We start from the raw sequence: 16,863 nt of genomic DNA, 5'->3' as shown, positions 1-16,863 counted from the left end.
TGCTTATAAAGCTAAACATTTCCCTCACAGCGCTGCTTTAAATACATCCCTAAATTTTGATGTGTGGTGTTTTCGTTGTTATTCAGTTCAAAATATTTCCTAATTTCTCTTATGATTTATTCTTTGACCTATAGGTTATGTTAAATTTTCTAAATTTTAATGGGTATTTTAAATTTTCTAAATATTTAGCATTTTTCTAGACATCTTACTGACCTCTGATTTGTTCTTTTGTTAAAATACATATGTACTCTATATAATTCATTCTTTTGAAGCATATTGAGCTCATTTTATGGCCCAAAATATGACCCATCTTAGTGAATATTACTTGTATGTTTGAAAAGAATGCGCAAGTGTGGGTTTTTGTGCTCTATAAATGTCAGATCACTGTGGTTGATAGTGTCACCCAGATAAATCCTCACTGGTATTTTTGTTTAGTTTCTATCAAAATTACTGAGAGAAGAGTATTTAAATCTCCAACTGTGACTCTTTATTTTTTCCTTTAGTTCTGCTAATTTTTTCTCTGTGTATTTTGAAGCTATACTACTAGGTGCATATACTTCTATAATGATTCTATCATCCCGATGAATTTTATCTGGGTGAAATGTTCCTGCCTCATTATCTCTAGCAATATGTCTTGTTGTGAAGGAATTTTGTCTTATCATTAAAGCCACTCCAGCTTAAGATTAAAATTTGCACAGTGTATCATTTTCCATTCTATTACTTTCCACTATGTGTGCCTTTGTATCTTATGACTGTTTCAGGGCACCTTGGTGCCTAAGTCGGTTGAGCATCCAACTCTTGGTTTCAGGTCAAGTCATGATCTCAGGGTTGTGTGATCGAGCCCCACGTGGGACTGTGCTCAGTGCAGAGTCTGCTTGGGATTTCCATTTCCCTCTCCCTCTGCGCACCTCCCCCCCGCATCCTTGCATGTGCTCCTTCTCTCTTCTCTCTCTCTCAAAAATAAATAAATAAATAAATAAATAAATAAAAATTTAAAAATAGAGTTTCTTTTCAAAAGGCAACATATGAGATTTTTTTTTAAATCAAGGCTATTTCTGTCTTTTCATTACAGTGTTTAATGTAATTATTAACATATCTGAATTTAGGAAAGCCATTTTGCTATTTGTTTCATCTGTTTTTTGTTCCTTACGTTCTTTATTACCTGCCTTTTTTTAAAATTTTTATTTATTTATGATAGGAACACAGTGAGAGAGAGAGGCAGAGACACAGGCAGAGGGAGAAGCAAGCTCCATGCACCGGGAGCCTGACGTGGGATTCGATCCCGGATCTCCAGGATCGCGCCCTGGGCCAAAGGCAGGCGCCAAACCGCTGCGCCACCCAGGGATCCCAGCTGCCTTTTTTTTTTGAGGAAAAATATGTTTAGCATTTCATTTGCGTTTTCATTAATTTTTAAGCTGTATGTTTTGGGTTTCTTTTTAGAGATTATTTTAGGGATTACATAATGTATCTTCACAAACTAGATTACTACATATTGTAAAATATAAGAACTTTGCATATCTAATTCCATTTACCCCTCTTCATTCCTTTGTGCTATTATTGTATAGATTATCTCTACATATGTTATAAAAACACACAATAGAGTTATAATTTTTTGTTAAATAGATGTATTTTAAAGAAATTAAGAGAAAAAAATGTAACAATAGAGTCCTTTGTAATGACTCACATATTTATAATTTTTAAAAAGATTTTATTTATTTATTCATGAGAGACACACAGAGCAAGAGAGAGAGGCAGAGACATAGGCAGAGAGAGAAACAGGCTCCATGCAGGGATCCCAATGTGGGACTCAATACTGAGACTCCAGGGTCACGCCCTGGGCCGAAGGCAAGTGCTAAACCGCTGACCTACTCAGGGATCCCCTATGTCACCTTTTTTTAAAGAATAGTTTTGCTGGATACAGAATTCTAGATTGACAGCTTTCCCCCAGCACTTTAAGTATGTTATCCCATTATCTTCTGGTCATCTTTGTCACTGATGGGAAGATGGGTATCATCCATACTCTTGTTCCTTTGAATATAATATGTTGTTTCTCTCTGGATGCTTTCAAGATTTTCTGTTTCTTTTTCTGTAGTTTGGCAGTTTAGCCATGACACATCTAAGTTATTTTCTTTGTATTTATCATTCTTGGGCTTTGCTGAAATTCCTGGATCTATAAGTTGATGTCTTTCACCATATTTAAGAGATGTTTGGCCATTCTTAAATAACTTTTTCCTCTCCCATTTTCTCCTTCTGAGACGTCAGTTACATATATGTTAGACTGCATGTTCTGTTCATTTTTCTACAGTTTTTCCCCCTCTCATTTCTTCAGATTGGGTTCCATTGATCTCTTTTCGAGTTCACTAACTCACTCTTCTGCTATCTCTGATCAGCTGTTAAGTATAGTTAGTGAAATTTCCATTTTATTGTACTTTTCAGCTCCAGAATTTCCACGTATTTTTTTTTATGGTTTGTCCTCCTCTATTGAGATTCCTATATGTTCCTTTAAGTTCTTGACATACTAAAAAGTAGCTGCTTTATCTGTACCCCCTGGATTATCTTGGCTTGGTTATAATTGACTCCACTTTTTTTTTCTTGGATATGGGTAATAGCCATTTCTTCCCATAGCTCATGGTCTTTATTGGTCCTGGAAATCATGAGTGCTATGTTGTAGAATTTCTGGATTCTGCTATGTTCTCCCTACTAGCATTTATCTTGGCTGGATGGACTCAAACCCTGCCCCTCATGCAAATATATCTTTTTCAGCAGCAGCTGAAATCTCTTAGTTTGCTCATCTTTGAGCTGCTCATCTTTGAGTGTTTCTCCAAATCCCTTGTTGTCTTCCCCACACAAGTGTTGTTTAGTCAGATGGCCAAAGATTTGGATGGACTCTAGGTGGATCTGGGGGCTTGCTCCCTCTGTGGCTCTCTGTCTTCCAGGATTTCCCCCTAATATTCTGAACTCCTCTCACACTTCAAGACAACCAGACTGCTGCTTTCTGCCACCTAAGCATTCGTGGACTGGAACATGCCCCTGGCAAAAATTCAAATCACCGGTCTGACTGTGGCAGCAGTCTTTCAAGGGTGGACAAGTGTCTGTCTGCTTTGGTCACCTCCCCCCCGCAGTGTCTTTAAATAGGAGTGTGTGTGTGTGTGTGTGTGTGTGTGTGTTTTGTGTTTTAATATTTTGCCCAGATTTTTTATTTGTTATCTGCAGGAGGCTTAATCCAACCAATCTGCTCCACCGTTACTGGAAGCCAGTGCCATTACATGCCTTTGAATAAACAATTTTTTTAAAAATCTTAACTTTGATGTGTTAAGAACTCTTGACCAATGGGACCAAATTTTAAAAATTCAGAAAACAAAATTCAGGAAACTGGATCAGCTTATATGCAATGTATGACCTTGGTTATCTTAGATGGGTAGGGAAGGATTTCCTCCCTCTGCAGACAGGCATATTGTGTGTCAGCATATTGGAGCAGCCAGGCTGGCCCACATGGTATCTGTCTGTCTGATGCTACCATTAAGGGATGTGTTCAGGGGGAGTAGAACAGTTAGTCTCAAAAGGTCATTACATTTCCCAGAATAGTCTATACACCCTTAAAATAACCAGGTAGATTGTAAATGTTCTGAAACTTTACACAGACTCTCACTATCTTAGACACTATATATAGTTTTGTATAATTCGGCATGGGCCGTAATACTAAGGAGACACTAAGGTATTTATTCATTTGGTAAATATTTGTCAACTGCCCGGGTCATGCAGGACACTGAAGCACTACCCGGAAGCCATCTCATGGGATGCTTTTGTCCCAGCCATGCTCCTCATAACATGGAGCCCTACGTGAGTTTTCTGGGGCCACCATTCAAAGTACCACAGGCCAGGTGGCTTGAAACAACTGAAATTTGGCCTCTCACAGTTTGGAGACCAGAAGGTGTCAGCGGGCTGTGCTCCCTCCAGGGAAGGATCCTTCTCACCTCCTCTGATTTCTGGTGGCCTCAGCCATCCTTGGCTTCCCTGGAGTGTCACTGCATCCCTCCTTCTCCGCCTCCATCACCATGTGGTCTTCCTCCCTACGTGTCCTCTTCTGTCTGTTACAAGAACACTGTCCTTGGATTTAGTGCTCACCCCACTCCAGTATGACCTCACCTTGATCCTTACCTTGATTATACCTGCAAAGACACTATTTCCAGATAAGGTCACATTCAGAGATTCTGAGTGGTCGTGAGTTTTGGGAGTCCCTGTTCAACCCACTACCACTTCCCAGAGGGATTTGTCCCTGCTGCCCAAACTCCTGTTTAAGTTTTAAGGGCTATACTTGGCTTCTGAGATTTGGTGACTTTATTTTTTTTTTAAGATTTATCTTATTTATTTGACAGAGATAGAGCATAAGCAGGGGGAACGGCAGAGGGCGAGGGAGAAGCAGACTCCCCGCTGAGCAGGGAGCCCAATGCAGGGCTCAATCCCAGGACCCTGGGATCATGACCTGAGCGAAGGCAGATGCTTAACCGACTGAGCCACGCAGGTACCCCTGTTGGTGACTTTATAAACTTCAGGAGCACTGTTGCTATTTAAGACTAGATGATATTTCCATTTGTCTTTAAACGCTGACAGCTTTATCCTTCTAACAATTTGGGTTGTCCCTTGTGGTCCCTCTGGTTCTGACATGTTGGTGAGATGTGGCCACAGGAACTCCCCTCTGGATCCAGGCCTGTGGACCTCAGGGTTTTGAATCCAGACTGTGTCCTTTTTCTACCCATCTTCCACAACCATGTCACTTCATCAAACCTAAATTATATGAACCAAGGACTGGCAACAATGGTCTGCAGGCCAAACCTGGCCTGTCACCTTTTTTTTTTGTAAATGAAGTCTTACTAGAACACAGGATCACTCGTGTGTGTGTGTGTGTGTGTGTGTATGTATGTGTGTGCGTGTGTGTGAGCAATGGCTACTTTTATGCCAGGACAGCAAAGTCTAGAAGTTGTAACAGGACCAGATGTGCCCAAAAGTCTCTGATCCTTTGCAGGAAAAGTTTGGTGACTCTTGGCCTAGACACTGTATGCTAAACAGTGTGACAAACAGCACATGGTATACAGTGTTAAACTAGGAAACATTAGTGTGAAAATTTGGCACGATCTTGAATAACTTGAATTCTGGAAATTGCGCTCTGGCCACAGTGAGCCGAGCGTGGGCTTACCCTTAGCCTCACACTCACGGGCTCCCCTGGTTTTAATGACTTAGACTCTGGAGCACAGTTATTTCTGCCTGTGAACAAGGAGCCGGGCTCTGAGTCAGCTTTCCCGATCTGTCTCTAGTGGGTTCTCTCCACCAAGTCCAGTGATCTCCTCCCACTACCCACTTCCTGGCTTCAGAGTGGAACAAAGTGGTGTGTGGGGTGCCGGTGACTGGCTCAAACGTTGGGGAAAACTGTAAATAAGACCTCAATTAAGCAACTCCCTACAAAATCATTCCAAAGGTCAATTCTGTCCAGAAAGCAGAGAGTTGGGAGACCCAGGAAGTACACTTGAGAAATTCTCCATCTCCTCCTCTGAAAGCCGGGAAGAAAGTAGGGGACTGCCCATCACCACGTGACTCTGGGGACATCTAGTGGCGAGGACTGAGTCAGGGAAACAGGAAACCGCCACAGGCACAGGCCCCATGGCCATGGATCCATCCAGTGGCTCTCCAGGTACCAAAGGCTCTGGGAGGGGAAACGGGCCAAGTCCTAGAATGTTCCTCATCAATGAAGATGGGGTTAAGCCAACACTCACATATTTAAACACCCACACACGGCTTTCTGCTTTCTTGACTTGTTCTTAGAGGTGGGAGCTCTTGTGGTGCGAGGAAAGCAGATGGAAAATTCTGGCCGCCGGTCCCGGCACCGCAGTGCACACTGTGCTGCTCAGGCCTCTCCATAAGGCAGAAGTGGGGAGACCCCACTTGACAGCTGGGGAGGGCGTGCTGCGCAGGACGGGGGTGCACCTGCCCACTAAGCCACTCCCTCTCTCCAGTTTGCATATTTAACAGCTTCTCAAGGACCGAAAGCAGCCAGTTCTTAAGAAGTGAAGACTGTTGGGCCTTGAGCATTTTCATGGAATGGTCTTTTTTTGTATCATCTGTCACATTGTTCTGGTATGAAATGAGTCTTTTGGGGGACGCCTGGGTGGCTCAGTCGGTGAAGCGTCTGCCTTCGGCTCAGGCCATGATCTCAGGGTCCTGGGATCGATCCCGGCATCATGCTCTCTGCTCCGTGGGGAGCCTGCTTCTCCCTCTCCCTCTGCTGCTCCCCCCACCTGTGCGTGCACGCTGTCAAATAAATAAGATCTTAGGGAAAAAATGAAATGAGTCTTTTGGTATAGAATTTTTAAACTACCTATTTGTGAGACGTATGCATCCGGCTGTAAAGAAATAAGCTTTTATGCTTTCTTGTGGGTAAGGATCTCCAGGAACACTTGGGACACCTGGGTGGCTCAGTTAAGCATCTGCCTTTGGCCTCAGGTCATGATCCCGGGGTCCTGGGATTAAGTTCCATGTCAGGCCCTTTGCTCAGTGGGGAGTTTGCTTCTCCCACTGCCCCTCCTCCCACTCATGCTCACTCTTTCTCTCTTATAAATAAATAAAATCTTAAAAAAAAAAAAAAGGATCTCCAGGAACAGAAGGCAGGACTTCTATCCAAGCCCAAGATAAAATGCTTCTTTACCCCCACTTTGTGTCACCTTTTTCTTCCCTTGGACAATATCTACAGATGTTTTGGGTTGTGCTGACGGGGTGGGGTGGGGAGAGAGATGCTGCTGCTGGCATCTAATGAGTGGAGGTCAGGGATCCCGAGGTCTGCCCAACGGACGACCCGGCCCCGGCATCCCCAGTGCTGAGGGGGAGACATTGGGTCCCCAGATGGCAAACATCCCTCAAGAGCTTGCGATTAGCTGGATAAATGAGTAAACAACGGTATGAGGGCTGGAAAGCAGCTCAGGCCGGATCAGACCAGCAAGGGGAGAAGCAGTGAGCTGCTCCAGCCTGCCACTGAGGAAGGCCCGCAGAGCCGACTTCGGGTTTCATATTGGGGAAAACACTTCCTGCCCCCCCCCCCCGTCACTCTGTGAGCATGTGGGCCCCCCGGATCCCTGTCTTCCTTCCCGGGTACAGCCAGCATCCTTCCTTGCATTTGGATTTTGAGGCCTAGACAGTAACCCCTTGCCGAGCTTGTCCACGTCTGACGTTGCCTCCTGGGGCTTCCGGATGGCAACTCCGCTCCACTCAACCTCTCTCCGCCTTTCTTTAGAACTGAGCATGCAGAACTCAGAGGGTGGATCCGACTCGCCGGCTTCTGTGGCTCTGTGTCCGTCGGCGGCAGCCCAGGCTCCCGTGGCCCGGCCTGTGCCAGCCTCCCCGCAGGTAACAGACCAGCCCCTGCTGCTCGGGGCTCGAGCTGTTCTGGGAAAACCAGTGTGGCCGGGGCGGGGGCACGCATCCTCCTAGGTTTTGAAAAACACCCGAGTCAGCAGAGAGAGGAATCTGTATTTTCCCAAATTAACATCTGGGTCCCAAGGCGGCTGCTGTTGAAACAGCCACGCCGTTTGCTCTGTGCCCGCTGCCCCAGCATGTCCCCATTATCCGGCTTTTTTTGCTGTTGAAAACGTCCCACCAAGGACTCAAGGATACAAACACCAAAAGAAACCAGCTGAGCCTATTTCTGTCTTTTAAGGGAAGTTTTCTCACACCTGGGAAATACCCGTTACCCAGGAAGACTATGGATAAGGCACAAAATGGGTTAGAATGCTAGCGTTAGAGTGGATGTAGTCTTTAAAATTTGCAAGGAGGGACTTTGCACACGAAGGCCCTTGACTTCTGGCTTTTTGCCACGGATGGAAACACACCGCAGACGTAAACATAAAGTCAGTGACTGGAGACCACACAAAGCCGAGGGCGGCGGAACAGCCTGGAAGCTCGGAGATGTGTGCAGAGGCCCCCTGTGGCCACGTGACCACCCCCAGTACAATCCCAGGGGTCAGAAGCATGACGGAATTGATGAAAAAGCCGCATAATTCCCCAAGAACAAGAAGACAGGCCGCAGGGTGGTCTGTTCATCTCAGGATGGATAGTCGGACACGTTTAGCTTTTATTTCCTGCCAATACGGCAGCCCCGGCGTGGGCCTCGGAAGCCCATCCGAGGGGGCCCAGGGGGTGTGATCAGATTCAGTTGTAGCCCAACTGACTTGCTGCCCTGCCCACCGCAACCTGACACATCAGCCGTCCGCCCCGGGCCGCCTCGGGTCCTTCCCGCCAGGCCCCAGACTCCTGTGGCCCCAGGACCTGGCTGGTGTCAGGGTCCCACCGCGGCCACCATGGCCCTCCCCAGTTCCAGGGCTCCCGTCCCTGCTAGAGATGCACCCAGGCCCCCAGCCCCCCACGTGCCCGCCCCGCCCCCAGGTGCATCCTCTGCTCCCCAGGCAGAGACTTCCTGCTGCGTATTTGGGGCACCCCCTTTCTGGAAAGCTTCAAATGCTCATGCCCACCGGCTGCCCTGCCTCCCTCACCAGCGAGAGCCTCTCTCCTTTGCCAGAGAGAGGAGTTCCTGCTGCCTCGGGTCCCCAGATACGCTCTTCTCGCTTCACCTCCCAGCCCTGCCACATCCAGCCCAACTTCCCACCACGGGAAGGTGGTGTGGACAGCTGTCCGGAGGGTCCTCTCAGCCCGGCGCCAGGGACAGCCCACGTCGCCTTGCAGAACAGGCCCCAAGGCGGGAGAGCTGCTGGGGGCAGGTGGAGGCACGTGCGCTCCTGTGTGCCAATGAGTGGGTGTGTGTGTGTGTGTGTGTGTGTGTGTGTGCGCGCGCACACCCGGGCACATGCGTGCCCCGTCCTCTCTCCTCTCAGTCCTGCTTATGTTCCTGTGAGGTGACAGTGGAGTAGGTGGCGGTGTTCTGGTTGTAATCTGTGTTTGTTTTAAGGACTAAACTCTGACAAGTCTAAATGTCCTTCTCTCCTTCCCTTTTAGAGGGTGTTGGTCCAGGCAGCGGGCTCGGCTCCCAAAGGGGCTCAGATGCAGCCAATCTCCCTCCCCAGGGTCCAGCAGGTGCCACAGCAGGTAACCACAGCACAGGTGCCAACGGGGCACGCTAGCACTTAGCGATCCGGAGCCCTCTCTGAACGTTGCATCCTTTTCTGTTGCTGCTATTCCATGGTCTTTGATATCTTCGGTCCTTTACCAGAAGGTTCTTTAGGAGCTATGTTAAAAAAGAAAAAAAACTCTTTTACTGCACAGAGTTTGCAATAAGCCAAGAAAGCTGATGGCCTTTCATTCGTTCAGAAATTCAGCATTTGGGGTGCAAGCCAGCACTTCCATAGAGCCCTGGGGTGCTGAGGTGGACGCGCAGAGAAGCCACGTGACTGCTGGACTGCAGGAACGTGGACCCTCCTAGGGAGGCCAGTGTCCTGCCCTCAGACCAGTGCACTGACCCAGGAAGTGCTCCTTGTGAAATCAGGTGGTCCGGGACCAGAGCTTCAAAGCCCGGGCTCACCGGCAGCTCAGAGTCCCTGTCATCTAGAGCACCGGAGGGCAAACCTTTCTGGAAAAGGCCAAATAGCACATTTTTCGGCTAAGTGGGCCGGCCGATCCTGACACAACTGCTGAACTCCTGCCACGGTCTCACAGAAGCCGCTGTAGATGTACGCGAAGCGGCGTGGCTGTGTGCCAGTAGAACTTTATTTTTTTTTATTATTTTTTTTTTTAGTAGAACTTTATTTACAAAAAAGAGGCCGGCCAGGTTTGGCCCAAGGGCTGGAGTTTGCTGACTTGTGCTCTGTAACCTACGGAGTCGAAGTGAGTGCAGCCTTTTGCCTAAAAGGACCGTGAGCATAATTACGGTGCAGCTGAGACCAGAAGGCACACGTCTCCCCAAGGGGCCCCGCTTAGGTTGCTGGTGTGTTTAGAGGCTCTTGCCTGGTGGCAACTGGGGCCGCCTTCAGGGTCAGGGGCGGGAAGCAAAGGCTCCTGGCAGGTCCAGCAGGGAACCAGTGGCTCTGTCTCAGCATCTTGAGGGAGACACGCCCAGTGTCATGATTCCAGAAGCTTCCTCTCTGTGGAGCTGGGCCTGCCCCAGCCTTCCTCTCTGGGCAACCTGGACTTGCAGAGTGACTTCTGGGTTTCACCCAGTCCCCCCAGGCACAGCCCACCCCCAGCACGTTAATCCCTGGAACCTTCTCGAGGCACGCTTGTTATTCTAGGGGTTTGTGTGTGTGTGCACCGTGTTGGGTTGTCCTGGGAGGTGGGAATCAGCCCCATCCTGCCGCTCTCTGAAGAGGCTTTAGAGAGAGGTCACAACGAAACCAGCCCCTGATTTTCTCATCCCCAAAGGAGGTTGGGTTAGGCACCACCAGGGCCAGCGTCCCTGGCTGCTGAGGTGCTGAACACGTTGACACAGGTGAGGGCAGGGGCGTGGCGGGCAGGGCTGGGGGCGTCCGGGTGCCCATCTCCCATCTCCCACTCCAGGCACCCCGCCCCCTCCATTCTGCTCAGACTGAAGGTCTCCCCAGTGTGGCTCCCAGGACCCCCCCCACCTGGGAGGGCTGCCAGAGGCACCCAGAGGGGATGTCAGGGAGGCCACGTAGGGTATCACGAGCTCGAGCCCTCTGCCCTGTGGGGTTGAGGGGTGTCTGACCCCCCCACCAAGGTCACGTTCCGTCCACAGCTCTTGCTTCTTCTACTGTCCAGTGGGACCCACCCCTGGCAGGCAGGAGGGACTGACCATCCCAGCTCCACTCTGCAGCTTTGCTCTGAGCTTCCGGCTGGGTTCCTCCCCCTATCCCAGAAGGGGGGCCCCGCCTCGGCACCCCCACCCCACCCCGTGCTCCCCAGCAGAAACAACTGCCATACACAGAAAATGCATCAAATTGGTAGCAGTTCAATTCCCGCGGGGCCTGTTGGTGACCATTTCTGGTAGTTTCTTGGTAGAAGTGACGACTGTGGTGGGAAATCTGAAACGTAGGAGTAAGTGTTCACCAAAGGCAAGAGGAGACGCGCCCAGCGCACGCCACCAGGGGATCGCCGTGCGTGACACCAGGTATCTGATGTTGTTTCAGGTCCAGTCCGTGCAACACGTGTACCCCCCGCAGGTGCAGTACGTGGAAGGCGGAGACGCCGTCTACACGAATGGAGCCTTGTACGTGGGTTTCCCCTCCCCTCGGAAGGGCCCTCCTGGTGGGCACGCGTGGGCCTTGTCCAGAACCTTCCCCCAGGACTCCCCCCTCCACCACCTTCCTCACTTGGGGCTCTGTGTGCAGAAGCTCCTCCTCTGGGTGATGTTGGAACTGTCACAACAGTCCCAGGACTTCAGAGCCCTGTGGAGGATTTCAGAACTCTCCAGGCCGTTACAGATCTCGCTCCTGGAAAAGGCAGCCTTTCAACAACACACAACGAAACAAAACCCCAATCCGGCTGTTAAGTCTGAAGATTCAGTCTTCACAATCCAGAAACCATTTCTCTCTCTGCCTTCTCATCCTTGCCTGTGTTCACCTCTGGCTCTTTATGATGTTGATAAAACTTGATTTTCCGTTTGTCAAGGACTTCTAGAGCGTTCTGCCTTCGAACTCTGTGGTGCTTGGGGCACAAAATGATACATTTCCCATGAAGCTCATTGCGCTCAAGACACGAGCCCTTTGGTTCGTTTGATTTCCACGACCTCCTTCCAGAAGTTCAGGGATCGGGTGTGAGGGGGGCTGTTGTGCCCGCTGGAGCTGTGCGAGTTTCTGCAGCGCAGAAACTGCACACGCAGACGCACGACAGGGCCCTAACAGCCCGGGAAATCGGAGCAAGGTCTGTAGGTCGCCCCACTGTCAACTTCTCAGACTTGATCCTGTGCTACAGTTAGGTAGGCTGTCACCCAGGGAGGCGAGACAGGGGTGCAGGCCTCCTGGAGGCCGGTTAGAGAGGCCTCGCTGCCACCCAGAGGGACCAGCCCTCGAGACACACCCCTAAGCTCCAGGCACTGCCTTTGACTGGGACCAGCTCTCCACAAGGCAACAGAACCTAAAAATCTGAGTCTCAGAGCACAGGGTTAGTCATTTAATCCAAACGGTGAAGGAACATCGGAAAATTCTTGGTATCGCTCAGAAGTTCTTTTTATTACACAATTTCATTTTGCAAAAACTTTGTTTTGAGAGAATCACGGGCCCTCGGGAAGTTGCAGACTTGGTGCCAAGTCGTGTGTGCCCTTTACCTCGCCTCCCCCAGGGGTGACCTCTTCTGTGACTGTAGCACAGGGGGTTGACACTGGGATGCACTGTCAGCCTCATTCACAGGTACCAGCCTGCACGCATCCGTGTGCGTGCGTGTGCGTGTGTGTGGTCCAGGCCACTTTACCCTGTGTGCAGATTGCGTGTAACCACAGTAAGACACAGAATTGTTCCATCTCCACAAAGGAGCTCCCTCATGCAACCCGTTTACACACTTAGAATTCTTCAGCAGTAGTTTCGATGAGTCATCCTGTGATCCTTAATATTTCCAGAAGTGCTCACTTTGACCTTTGCACTGCCCTGACACTTCATGTCTGAATCACCCCGTGCGTTCGGTCTCAAGGGGCTCCAGCTTTGATTGTGAAGTCTTGCTGGATTCCCGGGAGACTCAGAGGAGGCCCTTCTCTCTTCCCGACAGACGGACGGCCTATGCCTACAACCCCGAGCCTCAGATGTACGCCCCCAGCAGCGCAGCTTCTTACTTCGAGGCCCCGGGCGGCGCCCAGGTGACCGTGGCAGGCTCCTCCCCGCCGGCGGTCCCCTCCCACAGCATGGTGGGCATCACCATGGATGTCGGGGGGAGCCCCATTGTCTCCAGCGCGGGAGCCTATCTCATCCACGGGGGGATGGACAGCACCAGACACTCCCTGGCCCACACTTCCCGGTCATCGCCAGCTACGGTATGTACGAGGCTCTCGGGGGCAGCAGGGTAGACCCTGAATAGACCCTCCTCAGCGGCAGGGATGGTGAGTGGAAGGCAGCCTGGGGTACTGGAGCCGGAGCCCTGCCACCCGGAGGGGCGTGTGATCTGAGGCAAGTGTCCACCCCTGGGGACCAGGTACTCTGTTAAACAAAGAGGGCAGAAGGCCCCTCCCGGGCTGCCGTGGAAGTCGTGTCTGAGTCCTGAGTCCAGCATGGCCACCATCGGTGTCGCTGTCACAGACGCCCAGGCCTGTCCATCCATGTGACCACTGCCTCTGCCTTGGGAACTGCACCCACTTACCGCCCCCACGCTCCTGCCCCAGACAGTTCGTGGCCCACTTTATAAATGCGTCTGCTCTTAAATTCTATTTTCCATGCTTACCTTTACTTCATTTGGAAAATTAACACAGAGTAAAATTGACCGACTTTGGCGTGCAGCCCTGAGTTTTGACGCAACAACCTCGTGTCACTGTTGCCACGGTCAGGGTGCAGAGTGGCTCCTCACCCTAAAATCTCCCTCCTCCCACGGCCCACAGCCCCTGGCAAATGCTGATTGGTCATCTGTCACTCTAGTTTTGCCTTTTCAGGAGTGTCGTATAAACAGAACATACAGTAGGTAACCTCCTGAGGCCACCCCTTTCACTCACTCTGTGCCTTTGAGACCCTTTCAAGTTGTCACACAAATCAGGACTCGCTTCTTCTCTGCCACTGGGTAGGACTCTGTTACACCATGGCTCATTCATCCATTCACCATTTGAGGGCCATTTGGGCAGTTTCCAGTTTTTGCTGATTATGAATAAAAAGCCTCTGTAAGTATTCGCGTACGGCTTTTTGTGTGGACACATGTTTTCCTTTCTTTTGGATAAATACCTACAAATGGGATTGCTGGTTCCCACGGTAAGTGTATGTTTAATGTTATTGGAAACCACCAACAGTTTTCCCAAGTGGTTGTACCATTTTGTGTTACCCTCCCCCCAAATGATGTATGAGTCCTTATGCTCCACCTCGTCACCAGCACTTGGTGTTGTCGACCATTCTTCATTTCCGTCGTTCTGATAGACGTGTAGTGGTATCTCACTGTGATTGTGATTTGCATTTTCTCAGTTGCCAAGGGTGGTAAGCAGCTTTTCATGTGCTTGCTTGCCTCTTGTTATATGCTCTTTGGTGACCTATCAGTTCAAGACATTTGCTTATTTTTTAACTGGGTTGTTTGTTTTCTTACTGTTGAGTTTTGAGAGTTCTCTACATATCCTGGATACACGTCCCCTGTCAGATGCGTGGTTTGCAAGTATGTTCTCCCAGTCTTTAGAGTGTCTTTTCACTCAAAGCTGTGTTGAGTGTTTCCTCTCATTTCACCATTGTGTGGGCTATTTATATAATTGTAGATTTTTCTTTATAAGTCTTAGGTCATTCTGTCTATGAGATTTTGACTAAGCAGCATTAGACCTGTAGATCAATTTGGGGGAGAACTGACATGACACCTTTACTCTATCGGGTCTTCCCATCCATGAACATAGTATGTTTTTTTTCCATTTATTTAGATCTTTGATTTCTGTCATCAGCACTTTGTAGTTTTTAGCATGCAAATTCTATACATATTTTGTTAGATTTATGCCTTAATATTTTATGTTTCTGGAGCTACTATAAATGGTATTGCTTTTTTTTTTAAGATTTTATTTTATTTACTCATGAGAGATACAGAGCGTGAGAGAGAGGCAGAGACACAGGCAGAGGGAGAAGCAGGCTCTGTGCAGGGAGCCCGACATGGGACTTGATCCCGGGTCTCCAGGATCACACCGTGGGCTGCAGGTGGCGCTGAACCTCTGTGCCACCGGGGCTGCCCAATATTGCTTTTTAATTTCAGTTTCCAGCTGTTGATTTTTGGCTGTTGGCCTTGCATCCTGTGGCCTGGCTGAACTCACTTGTAAGAGCTGCAAGAGTTTTTTGTTCTCTGCAAATAGAAACAATATTATTTCTCTTTTTCCAATCTAGATGACTTTTATTCCTTTTTTTTTTTTTTTTTTTTTGTCTTTTTGCACTAGCTAGGGCTTCCAGTATGGTGTTGAACAGGAGTGGCAAGGGTGGACATCTTTGCTTTGTTCTTAATCTTAGGAGAAAATCTTCAGTCTTTCACCACCAAGTGTGATATTGGCTGTAGATTTTCATAGATGCCCTTTTTCAGGTTGAGGAAATTCCCTTCTGTCCCTCATTTTCTGCAAGTATTTATCATAAATGAATATTAATTTTTGTCAAATGTTTTTCTTCACTGATACGATTGTGAGTTTTTTCTTCTGGAGATTGTTATGTGATGGATTACATTCGTTGAGTATCAATTAGAAAATAACTTCGTCTTTTGGTGTTGAGTTAATAACCTCTTGAAACAGAAGGTGATGCTCTGGGGGCGCCTGGGTGGCTCAGTCGGTTAAATTTCTGCCTTCAGCTCAGGTCATGATCTCAGGGTCCTGCGAGTCAGGCTCCCTGCTCAGTGGGGAGCCTGCTTCTCCTTCTCCTCCCCACTTGTGTTCTCTCCTGCTATCTCTATCTCTGTCTTTCTCTTTCAAATAAATTAATTAAATCTTAAAAAAGAAAAAAAGAAGAAGGTGATGCTCTTGCCCCATCCCTGTTCTTTTCGTGCTGATGTGCTTTGGGGCTACCTGACCTCAGAGAGCACTCCCCTCTGGTCTCACTGTCCACTATGTCCAGAGTGCTCCCTAGGACCTGGTTCTGTGGGCAGAGTGAAGAGAAGTTACTTGCTTTCCAGAGGCACCTCGCCTCACTCAGTCCCTGCAGCCCACCAGGGCCTGGGCAGCCATAGGCATCCACACACGTTCTCCCTTGGAAGACTGGCTGAAATGATGTGAGTTTCGAGCTGGCACTGATGAGAAGACATTCCTCACAGGCCACATGAACTGTCACCGACATGACAGGTTCAACGGTAGCAAATTGCATCAGCGCATAATAGCAGAATATACTAGGATCACAGGCCACAGATTTAGTGAGAAACCACAATGTTCTCTATGGTCCACACTATCCTACTGCAAGCAAATGTGCAGTCCGGACCCCAGGCCACTCGGCTAGAAGAATCATGTTTTTCAATCCATTGGGAATCCATGAACAGGCTGTGTTTGACACCCCTCTCCGTGCAAGCCCCGGGAGTGATCATCTCAGAAGGCAGTCTGATTCCTGACCCTTCCTGCTCTGTTGTTCATCAGCTTGTTTTGGCAGGAGAACATCTCATGCATAAGCAACAGAGATCTGAGGGCCTTTCCAGGAGCCGAGAATCAGAATGGCCTTGGGATTGGAATAGAATTAAAAGAGGGCTCCTGCATCCAACACTTGATGCCGGCCAGCTTTTTCTGTCAGAGTTTTCGGATCTTAAGTTAATTCTGAAAACAGAGCATGAAGACCGCAGGGAATCACCCGTACAGCCTCAATGAGAGATTTCAGACTTTTGATGGCAGATTTTCTTGAGACTTTATTTCATCAGTATTACATAAATCTTAAAACTTAATAGCCCAAATGGAGAGTTTTTAATAAAACCATTTTCTGTTGCACTTTTATTAACCACACAGAGCACAGGTTCTAAACTCAGAGGCTTGGTCTTGCTGTTTCAGCCCAGGATTTGCCCTTTGAGTTGTGTCAAGCGGAGAGTGGGGGCTCTCGGGCTGCACAAGGCAGAGACCCTGCCACCCCGACAGCTGCCCTCGGAGGGCCCCTCCTCCCTCAAGACTCTCCAGCTGCAGGGAGGCCATGCGTACAAACAAGTGGTCACCACGGGCCACACAACAGGAACTGATGAAGACAAATGGTCTAACCAATTCTTACCATAATAAAAATAGAGCATTCCTGCCCATGGGGGGACATACCATTGCGGTGGCTCCTCGGGGCCTCTAGGTCTGGCCTAATGAAGGATAAGCTGACCCAGGGGTCA

The 16,863-nt window shown here is 49.0% G+C and overlaps 1 protein-coding gene across 8 annotated transcripts in view; it reads left to right on the top strand.

Moving 5' to 3' along the window:
- The window catches only part of RFX2 (regulatory factor X2), a 97,286-nt gene that overhangs the window by 48,656 nt on the left and 31,767 nt on the right, over positions 1 to 16,863 (top strand). For 6 of the 8 annotated variants that reach the window (XM_041761557.1, XM_041761561.1, XM_041761562.1 and 3 more), the window contains exons 2-5: positions 7,280 to 7,392; positions 8,995 to 9,084; positions 11,079 to 11,158; positions 12,649 to 12,910. In XM_041761557.1, coding sequence (XP_041617491.1) covers positions 7,288 to 7,392; positions 8,995 to 9,084; positions 11,079 to 11,158; positions 12,649 to 12,910 — 537 coding nt within the window. In that variant the 5' untranslated portion in view covers positions 7,280 to 7,287. The other 2 variants (XM_041761564.1, XM_041761565.1) reach the window with 2 other exon arrangements.

This window comes from Vulpes lagopus, chromosome 7 (assembly GCF_018345385.1).
Source record: "Vulpes lagopus strain Blue_001 chromosome 7, ASM1834538v1, whole genome shotgun sequence".
NCBI classification, from domain to species: Eukaryota; Metazoa; Chordata; class Mammalia; order Carnivora; family Canidae; genus Vulpes; species Vulpes lagopus.
The sequence above is the reverse complement of the archived record's forward strand: the minus strand, read 5'-3'. Positions and strand labels throughout refer to the sequence as shown.